The sequence below is a fragment of the Callorhinchus milii genome, unplaced genomic scaffold, assembly GCF_018977255.1.
Source record: "Callorhinchus milii isolate IMCB2004 unplaced genomic scaffold, IMCB_Cmil_1.0 Scaffold11, whole genome shotgun sequence".
NCBI classification, from domain to species: Eukaryota; Metazoa; Chordata; class Chondrichthyes; order Chimaeriformes; family Callorhinchidae; genus Callorhinchus; species Callorhinchus milii.
Genome location: NW_024704752.1, coordinates 7,227,842 through 7,247,326, shown reverse-complemented (window position 1 = coordinate 7,247,326; position 19,485 = coordinate 7,227,842). Strand labels below are relative to the sequence as shown.

General features: G+C 42.7%; 1 protein-coding gene across 1 annotated transcript in view; it reads left to right on the top strand.

Moving 5' to 3' along the window:
- The window catches only part of dner (delta/notch-like EGF repeat containing), a gene marked incomplete at its 5' end in the record, with an annotated part of 60,583 nt that overhangs the window by 25,417 nt on the left and 15,681 nt on the right, over positions 1-19,485 (top strand). Inside the window, 4 exons of the mRNA XM_042339231.1 lie at positions 3,437-3,537; positions 3,746-3,912; positions 8,338-8,483; positions 18,280-18,433. Of these exons, the coding sequence (XP_042195165.1) occupies positions 3,437-3,537; positions 3,746-3,912; positions 8,338-8,483; positions 18,280-18,433 (568 nt within the window). The remainder of the gene's footprint in view (positions 1-3,436; positions 3,538-3,745; positions 3,913-8,337; positions 8,484-18,279; positions 18,434-19,485) is intronic.

Here is a 19,485-nt window from a genome sequence, read left to right as displayed (position 1 = left end):
CTCTTCAACCGTGCCTTCAGCTCCCCTCTCGACTCTCTACCCCCTCCTCGCTCCCTCCCTTCCCTCCCCTCGCCCTGACCATTTCCCCCCTGCTCGGATCCCAACCCAACTGTCCAGCGCCTTGGGCCGTCCTCCCGACGTGAAAGGCGCTGTATAAATGCAATCTTGTTGTTGTTCTTGTTTGGTTGGAAAAAGGCATAAAACTGCTCATTGCATTCTGAGTCGCTCAGAGAAATGTTACAGCAAAAAAAATGTTAATTTGGGGGGAACAGGGAAATCTGGCGTCTGTGGTTTGCATGGAGTTTCTTTCCCACCGAAGGGTTTTGGGAGCAAAAGGGTTACTGCTAACGTTTGGGTTGTCTGGCTGAGTGGAACTCTCAAACTGGTGCCAGCTGAAAGGAACAGGTCACTGACATTCGCACACAGCAATACGCTGAAAGCAAAAGCGTCTGCGTCACTGGCTGACATTCACCTCGTCTGCTGAGTTCTGCCTTTAGCTGTGCAAACGCAAGGCATAATTACTTCTCTATCATAGCTCAATCTGCAGTGAGGTTGTCAGCCAAGGTAAGGCTGCTGTTACACAAAACTACCTACAAACGCCAGAACAAACTCGCCAACACAAGAGGAAAGGGAAGTCGTAACAGCAAGTCATCTCCAACCGTAGCTGTTGACTCAGAAAGTTGGCTTCCAAACCTGTTTGATAGAAACACAAAAACAACTTTGACGCCAGTAACAGCTGCAGTAAGAAAACCAGGGGCTTTACCTGTTTTCGAACAGATCGATTTCAAGACCCTCCAACTCACCTACAAATCATTTCATGCCCTGACAACTTCCTGCCTCCCCAGCCTGCTCTCACCCCTACTCTGTCCGCTTGGCTGGCTTGGACCTTCTGCACGTCTCTCGACCACCATCAGTGGCTGTAACTTCAGCCACGACGCCACAAGCCTCTGGAACTCCCACAAAATACACAGCACTACACTTTACAGAATATTCTGTGAGTGCTTTGAGACTTCTTGAAGATGTGATAAGGGGCTATACCAAATGCAAGGATTATTATTAGGATTATCATTATAACTCACTGCTTCATTGCCTTCATGTTGTCCCCATTTTGTCCATTTTTAAATCGCACCTGAAGTCTTTCCGCTTCAACCATGCCTACGGTCACCTCTTTCTCCCTGGCTTGACATCGACTATGCCATTGTTCAGTTCATGGAGATGCCACTCGACTGAAGAATGCTATATAAATTAAAGTAGTTGTTGCACCCCCCCACCTCCTCCCTGATATAGCACATCCCTTCCTACACACCACACTGATGTACCATATTATTGAAAATGCTTTGAGATGTTCTGATGTGATCAGTTACAAGGTCTTGTAACAATAATATTATATATTGCATTTGATATAACACCTTATCATGTCGTTGAGACGTCTCAAAGCGCTTCACAGGAAGTCTTGTCATAAAAAAGGAGGACATGAAAGAGTTTTTTATTAACCGGAAAGCCTTTTACTTTAAAATCTATTTAGGTGTGAATTAAATTATGAGTCATTTCTTTAATTTCAGTAAGTTCTTTTCAGATTTAAATTACAGAGCTCATGGGGTTAAAAAAATAAGAGTACAGTATTCTCATTTTGTCTCTTTTCTCTCTTGCGCATTCCCTGAGCTGTACCAATTCTTCATGTTAATGAGCTTTGTTGACAAAACCGCAGAGGCTTCTGTGGCCCTCAGAGATGGGTTGGGGGGGTGGGGTGTGTGGGTAGCCACAAGGACTGCACAGTTAGTGAGCACCAGCTGTTGGCTGCCCAAGCATGAAGTGCTGAGCGCATGGGGATTCTTGTTTTAATAAAAGAGCGATTGGCTTTGGTTAACAGGTAAGGAGATGTACCCACGTGCAAACCAACCCCAAGTTGCTGTGTGGAGATTGCATCGTCCCAAATCACTCCAGCAAGCGGCTGCAGGAATCCCTCAGCAGAAGGAACAATGTCCTTTTTTTTTTGGTTATGAGCTCAGGTCTGCTATCACTTCATGTGTGGTTGCGGTTCGTTGCTGTGGGCAAACTGGCTACTGCGTTTGTCACAAAATACACAGTCACTCCACTTTATAGAATATCCCGTGAAGAGCTTTGATACTTTCTCATGACGTGAAAGGTACTTATTCCAGATGTAAAGATTATTATTATTAGATAAAATGAATTCAAGGAGGGTTACGCAGTATTTCAGAACACACATCCATCCATCTTTGAGACGTCTCAAAGCGCTTCACAGAATAGGCTGTAAAGTGAATTAACTGTATATTTTGTCGGCGAAGGTATAAAATGGGATTTCTTTCATAGTACCTTTGTTCAACTTCCTCAGACGCCTTCTCACCCTTCTTGGTGATCCCCATGGTGCGCATAATGCATTTGAGACACTCTCTTATATGAATGGTGCTATACAAGAGCAAATTATTAACATCTACCTCTCTCTGATGGGGGACTGGTGCTGGATAGAGTGTGTTGATGCATCTTTGTCCTTACAGTTTTGGAACCCAGCCTTGAATCCAATCCTGACAGCTTGTGGAAGGTCTCCCCTGAGATGGCTGTTAAGTTAAATGGAGCCGAGCAGTTTACATTCAGCTCCAGATGGGCCTGTACGTTCCATCAGTCTTTAGCTTGCTGCTACGACTGAGTACAAAGCTTTCGCTTCTGTAACTGCCATCATTCCCAATCCTTTGCTAAACAACAATGCAATTAAAAGCGAGCTCCACAGCATCTGAACGAACACATAAAACAAACAAAAGAAAACAGTAGTTTGGTGTCACAATGTGTATGCAGTATCTCTGTCAATGTTATTTCAGTGTCGCATGTTATGAATCTCCTGTGTTTGGTCTTTGCTGTTATGAGAGCCTGCGGTGATAAAATGCCATCTGAAATGTTCACTCAGCATGTCACGCCAAGCCCATGTATCTGTGGTCAGCAGTGTCCCTCGGCTGGGTTGCTGATCTATGGGTCTATGTGGAGTCCTGTAGCTTAATGGTTATAGCTCTCGCCTTGTGAGTAAGAGAACCCAGGTTTGATTTCCATGCAGGGCGAAACCTTGCATGAGTTTCCTTACTCCACACGCCTCTGTTTATCAAGTAAGTAGGAATCCGGTTGTCAGTCAATTGGCAGATCAATATCCAGGGGTAATGATTCCTCAAAAAAAATTGAATCAACGACTGTTTGTGAGACGTTGCTGTGCACAATTGGCTGCTGCCACAAAATACACGGTCAATCCACTTTACAATATATTCTGTGAAGTGCTTTGGGAGGTCTCAATGACGTGATAAGGCACTATATCAAAAGCAAGGATTATTATTATTTTTATGGGTTGCTTATCTATGGTTAAATCCCCCTCCACTGGATCCGGGACATCTCCAATGAGCTAATAATTGAAACTTTTTTTTTTCTCTTTTACCAGATGAACAATTCCTTGAATTTGATCTGCATGAACAGAAATCTCAACATCTCCTCCAACAACCAGCCGCCAAGTCTTGAAATACCAGAGAAGACATCGCTAAAGTAAGCAAGGGGGGGGGGGTTTAACGCTGATTTTTTGCATAATTGGCTGATCTCAATGCAGATTTCCTATGTTAGAATGTTCATCTCTGCACTGGACTCAGTGTCTGTCCATTCGTAGCAGAGCAGGTGAGGCTAGGAGACTGGACACATTTTAAAAAAAACAGCATTTCTTTATTCTCTGTCTGTCTGTCTGTCTGTCTGTGGCCAGGGTCGTGCTGAGTGGGGACAGTGCTGCTCTGGAATTCTGGAACATCTCCGAGGCGGAATTCCAACTCTGTTCTCTTGCAAACGGAAAAAACGTTGCCCCTCTTCAGGCTGCCGATGGATTTGTTCTGTCGGAGGAGATATTGTCTCTGGGGAACAACTATTTCATCGGTAAGATGACAGAGGGCTGACCAATTATTCTCTTTTCCCCCTTCTTGTCCCAGAGTGGCTGAGTGCATGTCACTCTCTTTGTCTCATTGTCCAGCTGCCGTAAGGAATCCCATCAGAATTCTCGGACCAGTGCGGGAATGCCTCTACAGCGTGTCAGGGTTCCTCCAGCTGGTCATGCCGCTGCTTAACTGAAAAGTCATCCACGTGGACTCAATTTCCTTTTTTAAAAAACCATTAGAAAGCGTACATTTTAAACCCATTGTCCTGTAGCTCAGTGGTTAGTGCTTTCACCTTGCAAGTGAGAGGACCCAGGTTCGAATCAACAGCACCACCAGCAGTTATGTAGTGCCCTCCATGAAGGATAGCGTCTCAGAGCGCTTAACAGTGGCGGAACCTGACTCCAAGCCGGGGGGAGAGGGGAGGTGGTCGTAAACAGGGTCAAAGAGGAAAGTTTTCAGGCGGAACTTGAAAGAGGGGTGAGAGGGGGCAAGGCAGAGGGATTGAGAGAGAGATTTTGGCGTGTAGTGGCTGAAAGCATGACCTCTGATGGTGGGGCGAAGGGTGTGAGGGATGAGCAGGAGCCCAGTGCCAGCCGAGCGGAGGAGCCGGGTGGTGGATTGGGAAGTGAGGAGGTTGGAGAGGTGGAGAGGTGCCAGGGAGGGAACGGATTTGAACACGAATCCCGGGCTGGGCGAAACCTTAGGCAAGTTTCCTTACTCCACACGCCTCTGTTTACTAAGCAGTAAGTAGGAACCTGGTTGTTAGTTGATCGGCACATTGAAGACACCATCTTCTGCTGAGGTACAGGGGGATAATAATCTCTTTAAAAAAAAATGGTCTCTCAATTGGTCATTTTGCCCACAAAATACAGTCAATTCACTTTACAGTGTGTTCTGTGAAGCACTTTGACATGTCCCAGCAATAGCAAATTACATTTGTAGAGCGGCTTTCACATCTGGAGGATGTCCTAAAGTGCTGGTGATGAGGCACTTTATCAAAAGGAAACATTATTATTACTGTCCACAAAAGCAGGATTTAAAGATTGGAACTCTTGCGTTGCATCCCTTCCATGAGCTGTTAATGTAGGAACCTCACTGTTAAACAGTGCTGCATATCATGCTCAATTTATCCTTTTGAATCAGTTTAAAACCTGGCTGTGGTGTGATGGAGCCACTTGGCTGTGGCTGAGCAGTTAGTCAATTGCAGCTAAGAAGTAAACTAGCAATTTCACTGGAAATAATCACATTTACTGCTTGGCTCCGTACTATTTCCCTGCAGATGGTACCAACATTCACTGCCAAAACCAATACTGGGCCTGTTTTCGATTGAGAATAAATGAGACATAGCCAGCCTGCAGTCTGTTGCAGATAATCACACTGCCCCAACACGTCTCGGGTAAACTCTGAGCATCCTCAACCTTTGCAGGGGCAAAAGGGTGACGGCTGCCTTCACATTGCAGCCTCCAGTATTGGTATGTGTGGGATTTCAGTGTGGAATCAGGGCAACTCGGAGGCTGACAGCAGTGGGAGACGAGATGAGGCAAGTTGGTGGGGTCAGAGAGCAGTGGGACATGAGATGGGTGGGGGACAGAGAGCAGGAGCAGCTCGGAATCAAGTGGAGAGTTCTCCCCCACCCCCCCACCCCCCATCTCCCACCCACTGTAATCCTCAGTCTAATCCATAGCATTGGCCTCAGTCTAAGCATCTCCTCTCCAAACCCACCCTGTTTTGCGGCTTCAAGGAAAAAAACCCTACAGTTTTCAAACTGTCTCGTCATACCCCTGAAATTACGAGGCTAACTGAGCCTTTTGTAAGCAAAATAACAGTTTAATGATGATAATTGCATTGGGAATAAACTGTGCGAGAGTTCAGCAAGCCTGCACTTCGGGTTTCACTGTTATTCACGTGCTTCAAATAGCAATGATGTTTTGTAGTGACTCTGACTCCCAGAGTACAGCAGTTCTCTTTGCAGCCCACGGGAATAATGCTTGTACATTAATATTCATGAAAATGCTCATTATTCTCGTCTTTTACAATTGTCCTCGGGATATGATGAATTCCTATCTGTGTTCTGTGTCTAAATTTAGTACATTCACAAGTTGGTGCAAAGCTCTTGCATACATAATATTGGTCCTAGAAGCATCATCTTTTCTTTCTTTTGCCACCAATTTCTCCGTCTCTCCTGAAGATCCTTTTAAGCATGTTAACTGACCATCGTAACCAAGTCAGGTGCTGTCCTCTCCTTGCACTCACACAAGACACCTTCCAATAGGTTTCTGGAAAGCAATCAGATGTACGTACCTAGGCTAAAGTTTCTCGCCTTAACCTGAGGCACTGTGGCCAATTATAGTGGCTACACTGTAACTACAAACCATCTTTAAGAATCCCGAAATTCCTCCATTACTAGTTGAATCTCCATTCATGGTTCAATTCTTCATACTTTAGCACCTCCATATCTCTCTGATCTCTTCCCACCTCACTCCCTTGCTCGCCCCTCTGCTTGGTTAACATGGTCTTGCTCCACGATCCCTACCCTATCCATGCCACCATCAAACACCTAACCTTTGGAATTCCCTCCCTTGATCCCTCCGCCACATCCCTTCTCAACCTGTCTTTAAATTCCACCTTAAAATTTACCTTTTCCCCTTGCTCCCCTCTCCCCTGTTCAGTGATCAGCCCAGGAACTGTAAAGAGCTCTAGACAGTATCCTACCCAAAGTAAATGAAAGTTGTTACTGTTATTAAACAAGAGCAACCATTTAATAGGGAAAATAAAATGTTAGTTGGTTTAGCAGATACTCATAGTAAGGGCTCGCTCATGTTATCAAAGATGTCCATTACGCATAACCACTGTACCTCAGCAGAAGATGGTGTTTTCAAGAGAGAAAGAGAAAGCATTCTCTTTAATTAGCCTTTATATAACTGCATTAACCCACTCTTTGACACAGATGCTATTCCTGCAATGTTATCCTTGTTAAGAAGCTTCAGTTCATGATTTTAAATGGGCCCTTACCCAGAGAATCATTTTAATAGGCAATTATAAAGACGAGAGGAGTGTTTGTTCCCAGGGATTTGTTATTTAGATGAGAGAACAAATATTCAGGAGTGTTTTTTAAATGAGAGAGTAATAATCAGTTTTGCCGTTGTTTTATTTCTAGATATGAAATAATACTGTTTTGGGGGTAGGTGAATTTGAGTTATAATAATAATCTTTGCATTGGATGTTGTGCCTTAACTTGTCTTCAAAATGTGTGTTAAAGCTTTTCTGTAAAATGTAATGACTGTTTATTTGTTAAAGATCCTGTGGCATTATTTGACAAGGGGAGGGAGAAAAAGAGTTTCTCTTGGTGTCCTGGCCCAAATAAAATTGGTCATTCACTTCATGACTGTGTGGAAATTGCCGTGTGCAAATTGGCTGCCTCGTATGTCTCCAAAATAGAGTCGTTACACTTACGGAAAATCCTGTGAAGATCTTTGAGCCATTTTGATGAGGTGATGAGGCACAAGGTCAAGCGCAAAGATTATTTTATTTTTATGAAGGATTATATTGTCATGCTGTGGTGCACATGAAAGGAGCTCGCCCCCCCACCACACTGAGAATATTTTGTATGAGGAGCTGGCAAGCTGCCCGAGAATAATCTTAAACCATTTACCGCTTATAATTTGGGTGTACCGTTCATCTAAACAGTTACGGGCATGTTTCTAATGCTGGATAGCAATTCTGCCAACATTGCATTCACCACAAAACACTGCATCACTGACTGGTTATGAAAGAAATTTAGACTGCTTCATGATGTTCCACTAAATTACTTTCAGGGGTGGGGTGGTCTGCAGTTTGCCATCAGGGATGGGGTTAGTCTCATGGTCTCTATAACTGGACCATGTATTTTGTAGGCCAATGTGCCTTTTTAAACACAGATTAATAGCAAGACAGGTCATGGGGAAAGTATCTGTTCTGTCCCAGTGACTTTGAGAATGGCTTTCAGTAAACAACGGCCTGTTAATGGAAAAGTCCTTGCCCAGGATCAATGCACTTGCATTTAAGGTTTCTATTTATATATCCTGAGCCAAGGCTGATAACAGAGCACATAAAGAATGGACGGATTCCAGTAAGTGGGGCATGACTTACTTTATCTGCATGAGGCACAGTTCTTCCCCTTGTCTGTTGATACCTGGAGGGATATATTTTTGGCCCAATTTATTTTCAGGCTATCAGCCTTGGCTGGAGATTTGGATAGCGGCTTTTAATTTTCAGAATCTGAAATGAAAACTATCGAGGGTGAAAATTGTGTTTAAATCATCAGCCACTGATATCGGAGCTTTGGGATGTCTTTCCGACGTGAAAGGCGCAATATAAATGTAATGTTGTTTTTGATTCCGGCAAAATAATTCTTACAATACTTTTTTCCCCGGATTCTTTCTTCAAGCCCTTGTGAATGATTCGTTCCGAGGCTCAGTGATGGCTCTGAGGCTGAATGTGCTGGTGAAACCCATTAACTGTGAAGACCAAAGGAAAGATGGCGTCTCTCTCCAATGCTCTGGGAAGGGACAGTGCGTCACCAAACCCACAGAGGTGAGTGGCAATCCCTAGGCATAATCTCCACAACTAACTAAAGTAGACTTTAACATCAACACATTCTGGACTACTGACACCAACAACAAGACCTATCAGAGGGGGCCATTCTTGCCCATGTTCTCTCTCCCACTCTCTCGCCACCTCTCCCTACTCTATCTCAATCTGTCTTTCACGCGCTCTCAATCTCTCTCCCACTCTCTGTCCATCTCTTCCCACTCTATCTCAACTCATTTTCAAGCTCTCCCACTCTTCATCTCTCTCTCCATCTCTCCCACACTCTCTGAATTTCTCTCCTTTGCTCACTCCATGTCTTTCCCACGCTCTCTCTCCATCTCTCCCGTGCAGTTACAGGAAACATTTAGGGCAGGTACGATACATCATGAGCCCATACCAAGAGCTGCTGAATTTTGTACCACCTCAAGAAAGTTAACAGCAAATATAACGCATATAAATTGCGTTTATATGGTGCCTTTCACATCAGGAGGACATCCCAAGGAAGTCAATACAAAACGTTTTGTCGAGTTCCTCCTGAAAATCCCAAATGCTTCATACAGCTTCACGTAAAAACCAAAGACATGCTGAGGATCCTTCTGTTGTGTTTTGAGATGATAAGGTAATGAGGTAAGCAAAAGATGGCGAGGGTAGACATACAGCTCAACTGGTTCCAGAGAGCTTTGGGTCAAGAATAATCTTTTTGGATGCTTTTCATTGCTTCAGTAGAACAATGAAGTCAGTGTTGCTGAATCATCTTCTGCGTCTTCGTACAATAAGGAGGCCTCACTAGATAAGACCTGAGAACACAGTATACAGGAACGTTTGTTGCAGCATCAGATAGTTGAGCTGCCACTAAAGATTGTGCGATACAAGCCACCTTACCTGCTGCACCATAAATAATAATTCTTTGCATTTGATATAGCACATACAACGTCAAGACTATCAGAGTCCCCTCCTCTATGTGCAACTCTATGTATGCTATTACCCTGGTGACACTCTGACATTATGGCCATGGACGTTCCAGAGGATATTGTGTTTCACGAAGTTTCTGCAAAGTGTAGTGGCTGTATATTTTGTGGGCAAATGCGGCAGCCAATTTTCATACAGCAATGTCCCACAACATCCATGAAGTGAATGACCAACTGCTAAATGCATTTTCCAGCAATTTCCTTCTTTGAGTGAATCATGTTGTTTTGGATGACACTGTGAAGGTGTTAAACAGAAGTATTTTATTTACCTGAAAGGGGTCATTAACTGCTTTAAAGAGCTTGTTGGCAGCCTTTTGCTTTCACTTGATGGCATTACTCTGCTGGCTAGGAATCCCATTCAACCAGGTTACCAGCACTGGAGGACATTAAGTCAAAAGACTTGGTTTTTCATGATCGATTTTGTTTGGATGACACAGCAGAGAAGCTTTCTGCCTGTTAATCACCATCCTGTCTATCAAATGCCAAGAGGCATAAAGAAGAACTTGCACTTGATAGGGCATTATCACGTCAAAATGTCTCCGTGGGTAATTACTGTCAAGTATCGTGGCTATTTTTATAGATAAACGTGGCAGCAATTGCGTCAACACGATCCCACAAACAGCCATGAGGTGAACGAAGAATTGATTTGTGACATTGTCGGCCAGGACACTTCTCTCTTCAAATAGGGTCCAGGCAAACAAAAGCTCGGTTTATGAGCTCATTCAAAACATTTTGACAATACAGCATTCCCTCAATGCTGTACTGCAGTGTCAGCTAGAGTGGGAGTTCCAGTCAACTGTATGGTTTCCATCCAAGATCTTCTCATGGACTCCGGCCTGCTCCATGTCCCCCGCCATGCCCGCCCCACCATCGACGGTCGGGCCTTCAGCCTCTCTGCCCCCACCCTCTGGAACTCCATCCCACAGTCCCTCCACCTCACCCCCTACTCCCTTGCCTCCTTCAGAATCCATCTCAAGACCCTCCTCTTCGACCGTGACTTTGGTCACCCTCCTACCCTTCCCCTCCCCACCCTCCACCCGTCCCGATCCCAACCACCAGCTTGGGTGCAGATCCCTGATTGCCCTGCACCTTGCGATGTCCTCCTGATTTGAAAGCTGCAATACAAATGTAATTTGCTGCTGTTGTTGTTGAGCTGGTGGGCAGGCTAGGCTTTCCTTTATTCTGGTCTGGACTTTGTTGTTAAGATCAACAGGTTCTCTATAGTGTGTTGGCAACTAAGATTCTTTGAAAGCATCAGGACATGAGCTAAGTTGCATGTAAGCTTGAGTGGTCTGAGGAAACTTGACTTGGGTTTACCAGCTAGAGAAGGAACATATTAGGTCCTGGCTCCCCCTATCACAAGATGATACTGGAGTTTGATGCTGCAATGGGACTATGGCAGGGTCGGTATCGTTGGCTGAAAGTCCATCTTTATCTGTAATGTAATCTTCGGAATGCTTGAGTTTCAGTCCCTTGCCTAAAAGGTCGATAGCAAGGTGATGGGATTTCTTTGCTAATTAGAAATGTGCATAAACAGAGGGACAAGCATATAGGCTAGGTCGATGGATCAATATAAAAGTGAGGCTTTATTTTGGTGAGAACCTCTGATGGATGACAAATTAGAGGGAAATTTTTCAGAACGTAATTGAAAATTTAATGTAGGAATGATGAATCATCCAAAGCGACAGCCTAACCTTTGAAGTTGCAGTGATTTGGGTTTCCAGTTCATATCTTGTATTTGGCAGAAATACCAACAAACTGTTAGCGTCTTGTAATTAGTTCCTAGAGTTAGGAAAAAAATATTTCTGTATTCTTTATTGATTTACAACTACAGATTGGGCTCTGGTTTCAAAACTAAGCTAACAATGTGCCCTGGTTGAAAATGTATGAACTCTGAGTAACCACATTTAAAAGGGATTTCAATGGATTTAGAAATCCAGTTGTTACCTTGTTCTCGAGTCTTGCCCAATGCCACTTCCAATTATGTCACACTTTATCCTAATCTCAAACACAATTCCTAGTTATGTGTTCCAGCTGTTGATTACCCTCTATGTAAAGGAATACTTCCTGGTGTCTGCCCTAAATTTGCCCTTCACCATGAGAACATAAGAATTTCCTAGGTGAAAGAAGACAAGGTCCATTCAGTTCACCTTCCACCACCCTGGCAGTCGCACGCACCTGTCATGTCCTAAACTATATACTGTTTCCTGAGATATTATTTCCTAACAAATCTATCTAATTTGTTCTTGAAAGAATTGACACTTTCTGCTTCCACTGTCTCCCTAGGGAGCCTGTTCCATACGTTTACTACTTGCTTACTGAGTAGTGTTTCTGCAGAGTTGTTCTGAATTTACCCCCCTCCATTTGCATGCTGTGTCCTTTGGTTCTACCATTTAGTACAAGATAAAACAGTTTATCATGGTCTACATTATCTGGTCCCTTTAGAATCTTAAATATCGTAATCATAACCACCCTAAACCCTTTTGTCCTGGGCAGATCTGAAAGCAGTGTTCCAGATTTTACTTTCTCAATCCATTCTAATCTAATTCTAATTCTAATCTAATTCTAATCTAATCTCTCTTCCAAAGAAAGACATTTCTTTCCAAGGCTGAAAAGCAGCTTATCCTCATATCTCATCCTGTTGGGATCTCAACTCCCAGTATTCAAATCAAAAGACCAGACAATAAAGTTTTGTGGCTAACTCAGTTTATTCAAATATAAGCATAAACAGCAAGAATACATAAACCATATACTACCCAGTTGTGGAGCAGTCAGCGTGCTTTGGCCCTCTGAGTGCCCGGTTTTCTGCCGATTCTGCTGCTTTATGTCAACAACCTTTCAACTTTATACCTTTTTGTTCATCCAATCAATTATCAGGCACGAAGGCCTTTCGCGACTGGGCAAAGAGTCAAGCGCACTGTTACTTCTATTTAATCCCCAGAACCGGGCGTTTTGACTACAAAACAGCTTGTATCCTCCCAAGGCCAATGGTTGTCTTACTTCAACATTTCATGTTGACCATTTCTTCTTGACCAGACAAAAACAACTTATGTTATTAACAGATGTTGAGTGATGGTTTGAGTACAAAATGGTGTTATCCGCCATTTTGATCACATAAACAAGATTAACAACTTACCGTTTACAATTTTATGCAGGCCTGCCTTAAAGCATTTCATTACATATATCATATTCTAACAATCCAATCTAACACTAGGGATTGTCCTCGGTCTCCTTCTCTGCTGCCCCAGTTATACATGCCTTAACCTCAGCCTCATAACAGTGATCAGTTGCATCAATATAAATTATTCCCATTCAAACCTTCCATTTGGCAACTCTTGAGTGACAGTGCATTACTGTAATAATAATAATAATCCTTGCATTTGATATAGCGCTTTTCACGTCCCAAAGCGCTTCACAGAACACACTGTAAAGTGAATTGACTGTATATTTGTGGGTGAACGCGGCGGCCAATTGCGCACAGCAATGTCCCACAAACAGTCGTAGATTGAAAATGACCAATTTTTATTATTGTTTTTGGTTTTGGAGGGATTATTATTAAGCTCTGTGTGGAGTAAGGAAACTTGCCCAAGGTTTCGCCCTCTGCCTGGAATTGAACTCGGATCTCTCGCTTGCAAAGCGAGTGCTCTAACCACTGAGCTACAGGACTCCATTGTAGGACTAAATTAGCCAAGTCTTTGTGGTCTGCACTCACTCCCGGTTCGAGTGAGTCTTTCTTTCACTGATGCAAACCTAACTAATTTCACCATGGACCGTTATGACTGTCAGAGAGAGGAACATTCCCTGGAATTAAAGCTAGGCACCAGAGTAAAGTGTTCTCCGAGGATTATTATTCTCTACGCACTGTGTGTTGCAATTTCCTTGTTGTGCATCACACACTATCCTGCTCCAATCAGTAGGTTTTCTGAATTTGTCCCTGTGTGCTTCTAAATAATTGTAACGCAATTTTAACTAGTAAAAAAAATGTTGCATTGTAGATGTAACATTAAGTTATACAGTTAGAATTACAGTAGAGATATTTATTTGTGTACAGGGACAAATTAAGGAAGCTTACCAGTCGGAGTAGCACTTGGTCAATGTTAATGGATCTGGGTCGCGTGGAGCAGAAGAGCTCTCAGTATTCAAACCCAGATGGCAAAATTATTTCTTGCTTACTTTTCTTTTTCTGTTTCTTCTTTTCTTTTTCCTTCCTTCCTTCCTTCCTTCCTTCCTTCCTCCCTCCCTCCCTCCCTTCCTCCCTTCCTTCCTTCGCTTTGTGTGACTGTCTATTCTGGCTGTACTTCCCGTCCTCTGTGCTTTTAGAGAGCTGTGATAGATTCAAACTCCAACCTTTCATTATGCAAACAAAATCCTCAGAAATTGCCGAGGTCCAGACCTTCCCTCAGAAAGGTGAAACAACTTTCCATTCAAAATATGTACTTCTTGAGATGTGAGAGGGTATTCTTGTTATAATCCAAAGCGTATTTATGAGGTATTTTATATTGAAGGTCACAAATCATTTTTAAAAAATTCAGTAACAGTGAAGAAGCTAACCTCTGGCAGGAATACATATGACAGACACAATGGGTAAAAGCTAGCAATTCATTCAATGTATACCTTATGTGTATCTTAGTCCATGTAAAGACACCTTCAGTGAGGCTTGTATGGAAAACACCATGTAAGTTGTGTATATATTTTAAGGATGCCAAGCTTGTTTTTCTTTTTAAAAAAGCCTGTAGATTGCAAGTGAAAGGCAAACTTGAGGGAGATGGAGTTTTACAGTCCCAAGGTCCTGTGAAAATGGTGAAGAACAACCGTGTGGGTTGATGTATTTAAAGGTTGGAGAGGATTACGAGAGAGAAGTGCGGTTAAAGCCAAACCAAAGAGTCCTCCTTATTGGTGCTGAAGAACAATGTTTATACTGCATTACTACATAGGGAAAAAGGGGTAGAATTTCCAAATATTATTGTCCCATTATATTGCCCACAGGCAACATCAGGGGACAAAGTTAAATGGACTATAATGTAGACATAGGGTAGGTGTTCACCTAGAAAATATAGTCACTACACTTTACAGTTAATCTTGTAAAGTACTTTAAGACATCCTCTTGATGTGAAAGGCACTGCATCAAATGTAAGGATTATTATTGTTAAATAATAAAATTAAAAGGTGAATATTTTAACCCACAAAATACACAGTTAATCCACTTTCCAGTATATCTGTGAAGCGCTTTAAGATGTCTCGACGGCATGATAAGGTTCTATAACAAATGCAAGGATTATTATTATATTACAAAAAACACTGCATTTAACTATTGAGCTCTTTGAAATACATCAACGTGCTACATTACATGTGAGGATTATTATTATGACCTCAAATGATGATAATTATTCTGGACAACTCGGAATGTAATAATAATATTTGTGGCGGCGCCAGCATTTGCTTCTGATTAGGATAATTCTTTCCATGGACGGAGATGAGACTGACATTCATCTTTCAAGGCAGTGGACTTGTTCGTAGCCTCTCACCAGGGAGTTCATCCCAGGAGCAGGAATGGTATCTGCTGAGTGAGAAGGGGGGGCAGCTTGACACGTGTGCCTCTCACGCTGCCTGCCAAGTCTTCGACAGTGTCAGTAGGAAGATTAATGACTTCCCTATACAGATATGCAGGCTCACAGCGTTCATCCAAATCTGCTTGTGTCCTCACTAACACAGGTCATTAACTACCAATAGCAACTAATGGAACAACCTCATGTATCCAGCAGAAAACACTTAGACAGGCACAATGGATTTGAGTAAGATTAATTGCTGTTTTTTTTCTTTCAAATTCATCGCCTAAACTAGGAATAAGAATAACGACATGAGAGCCTTATTTTTTTTCTCATTTCTCTGTGAATAGGCAGTAAAACTTGGACCCAATTTAGATAATACATATGAATAAAGGCAGTTAGCTACCAAATAGTGATTCAATCAAAGGGTTTGGATAGTGTCAAAAGCCAAGAGCGATTAGCTTGTAAATATCATCCAATTTATGTCAGAGTTCATGCCTTGAACGCTACTCTCTTAATATTTTAGGAGTTATTTGGTCATTTGCTGGCTTGCCTTTACACAGAGGGAAATGAATAGCTAGAATGTGTTACTAGGCAGGGTTGTTGAGGCTGGGACTCATTTAAGAAACGACAAGATGCTGTAAAAGAAGATGGCAGGGTGGGTATTTTGCAAGGTTGAGATCAAAAGTTCTAAAGGATTTTGTTCATTTGAACCTCTCTTGTTTTGTCTTGCCATTGGGGAAGGGGCACTACTCAGTGCATTCCCACCAGGAATTGGTTGTTCACTTCATGGCTGTTTGTGGGACATTGCTGTGCCTAAATTGGCTGCCACATTTGCCCCAAAAATAGACACATTCTGTTCACTCTCCAGTATATCCTATGAAGCCCTTTGAAACATCTTCCCAACGTGAAAGGTGATTTAGCAAATGTAAGAATTACTATTATTGTTATTATTCTAATTATAAGAAGTCCGCCAGGGATTGAGTGCATATCCAACCCAGTCAATAAGAGCATGACAAATTCCTGGCAGAGGAGCACAATGGATTGGATCCATTCATCCCTGACCCTCTCTATCCCGGTCAAATATTGAACGAGATCTGTTGGAGAAGTAATTCACGAGAGAAACTAGGTTTGTGGAGTAAACCTTCCCCAAGATGCCACTTTTATCTAACACAGCGGAATCCCTTAGAGGTCAGGGCAATGTTTCTGGGTTCATTAAGGAACAATTTTGCATTTCTTTTGAGGGGGAGTTTCAACACTGCACTACTCTCCCATGTTGTTCTTTATCTACCAGATGATAGTGATGTATCAAGGCCCTGGAAATATCAGATGTTTAATAGATGTTGCTACTTTTCCAACTTCTTGTCCTTATTCTTCCTGTATCTTTAGTGACTTTGCTCTTCCATCTAGTCCAGAGACGGCATTGTTTCCTCTCTTCTGTTGGACTTCATTTTCTGAATACCTTAAGAGTCTCTGTTAATTTGTGGTATTCTTTAAAGTAATTCCGTAAAATGGAATTTCCACCAACAATGTGCAACTCCGCTCCAGAAGTCAGAGTGAACGAAATTCCCAGTTACCTGAAGGAGTCCCCATTCACACAACTCTGATTCTTTATTCAGAAATTTCTGTTATGTTCGACCCTGTTATCAGGGATTGTAGTGATGTGGCTAAACCACCGCTAAGATGGTTTTAATTAGCGATCTGGCCTTTGGTGGCTACTGTGTTTATTCGCTGCCGGTTCTGTTCCTGCTCCTCTGGTTAGTCATTCAGTTTGAAGTTTCCTTCTCTGACTTTGCTGATCAAAGGTGCTAAGCCTCCACTGGGTAAACATCCGAGCCTCTGTTCCATTCATTAATGTGACGAGATCCAGTGAGATGCAGGTTTGACTTGTAATGAGATCACAGCCTGTTACTGGTTACTTCTCAACATCTCAGCTCCTCAGAGAGTGAGGCTTAGGCTTTCTGTTGGTGTGATGACCTGGGGCTCCTATGTGTTGGCAAAGACTAGCTACTGTCTTTGACAACTAACGGTCATTACATTTCAAAGGAACACCCTGCGGAAAGCTTCTTGAGACGTTGCGATGCGATGAGGCTCTTCACCAAATGCAAGGCTCTATTGATAGCATTCTAACCTTGCTGGGTGAACTGGGCATCCTTGAAAGGTGACAGTCAGATAAAAATAAGATATGGCTTTGCTCTGACAATGATATTCCATACAGGAATCAATCATCAATTTGCTGCAGGAGTAATTGCAGTGAGGCAGAACCAGAATTTAATTAATATCACTAAGTTTTAAATGAAAGAGTGAAAGGATGATTGAAATGAGTTGCATGCTGTGACATTGAATTCTACTGAATACTGACATTTTCATAATTCTGGGCCCTTGCCCTGGGCAAAATTCTTGAGCGGATGGAGGGGTGAGTAATCTGCCTGTCAATCAATTGAGTAATTTACATAATACAGTGGTAATAATAATAATAATATGGCAATATAAAACATAGTTACTATAATCGTCGATGCAACTGGGACTGTTCAGAAATGGCTCAAAGTCTTGATGTGAAGCTTTGAACCCTGAACGACAAGGTGGACGGAAACTAAAAGGAACAATGGTAAAAACAATGGTATGATGATCGATTACAAGGGGGTACAGCCTTGAAATTAGAACTAAAGTAGTTAGAAGTGAGGTCAGGAAGCATTTCTTCACATAGAGACTTGTGAAGATGTGCAATGCTCTGTCCCAGAAAAACTGTAGAGGAGAAATCAATAGGGATAATTAAAAAAGAGCTAGATAGATACTTGGGTCTAGAAGTCGTGAAAAGAGCTATATCAAATGCAAGGATTATTATTATTATTGGGTAGTAGAGGTATTAAGGCAAAGGGCACGACATTGGGATTAGAAGGTCTGTCAAGATCTAAAGCTGGTGGAACAGGCTGGATGAGCTGAATGGCCTTGTCTTGTTTTCTTATGATCTGAAAATAAGTGATAAGATTGTCGGCCATATAGACGCCCACTGTCCAAAGCCTTGGGACATCCACCCGATGTGAAAGGCGCTATACAAATGTAATTTGTTATTGTTATTATTATGTAAGGACCACCCACGTGAAGGGCGCTATATAAATGCGAGTTGCTGTTGTCGTTGACATTCTACATTCTACAGCACTCACCAGAAAAAATTGTACTTGTGTGGTTTCATTTTGCAATGTTTGTGTTCCTGTGTGTGTGTGTGTGTGTGTGTGTGTGTGTGTGCGTGTGTATATGCCTGTGCGTGTATACGTGTGTTGACAGGCAACCTTCTACTGCGAGTGTGAGGAGGGACACATTGGCCATTTCTGTGAAGAATTTGATGCTTGCCACAGCAACCAGTGCCAGAACAGCGCAACTTGTCTGGACATTCAGCAGGGGAACAACGAGCGGAATTTCACCTGTGTTTGTGCACCAGGTATGTTCAACGTGTAACCCACACGTTTCTTTCCCTCCCTGCACCCCCACCAACACCACCTATTTAATTGAAACATCAGGTCAGACATGTTTGCAGTGGTTGGTTTTACTGGTTCCCACCCTCCATCATGCTCAGTTACAGCTTGAAGGTTGAAATCAGGTTTCTGATTTCAACACAAGGAGGATGTTGGAAGGAGGAAGATTATGTAAGAGAATAGGAGTCATTTCCCACTCTGTTCCAGGGAGGGTTAACTTAGTTTTAGCTTACAGCTGTTTTAATGCTGCTGAGAGGCACAATATATTGCTTTTGAATGCTGCAGCGCACACTGTCTTAAGGGAAAAGAACTGCTTGTCCCCCAGGAGACAATAAATCTACTAGGAGTTCAGATGCTTAGCCTGCAGCTCATAGACATCCTGATGCAAGTGTAACATTCCCCAGAAATCCAGCTCCGTGTTTGTCAACCTTTTACTGGGAGGAAAATTAAGCTGACAGGAAGATTGAAAGTCTATTAGCAAAACAGAACAGGTTTGGACAGTGAGTGTGTTTTCCATCGCTCTGCCCTGTGAGTTGGACTCTCAGTTAGGGCCATAGTTTGGGATTGTATGGCCAAGGAAACTTGTCAGAAATTATATTGAATCATTAATAATGCCTCTGTTCTTCCGAAAAGGCAGCCATAGCGTTAAAAAGGAATCTTGCTGTTCTGGATGTCTGGTGTCTGAATCGCTCAGAGCCCAGGGATGAGCCTGCAGACACTGACCTGTGCTCATTGCCTAAAAATAGACCAGGCTGAAATATGTTTCTGTGAAATAATGGTTTGCTTGCTCACTCTCTGCAGTCAGTGAGCATCACCAGCCATTAATAACACAGGACTAAAGCTGGCTTGCTTCACCACCCACCCCCCCCCCATCGCAAAATAGCTTACTGAGAGCAAATGTCAGCAGTTCTGAAAAGCGAGGAATAAGCAGGATTGTACAATGTATATCACTGCAGTCCACGAATGCCAGCGTCAATTGCTTTAATGTTATAAAAATCTGATAGATTAATTGGGATTT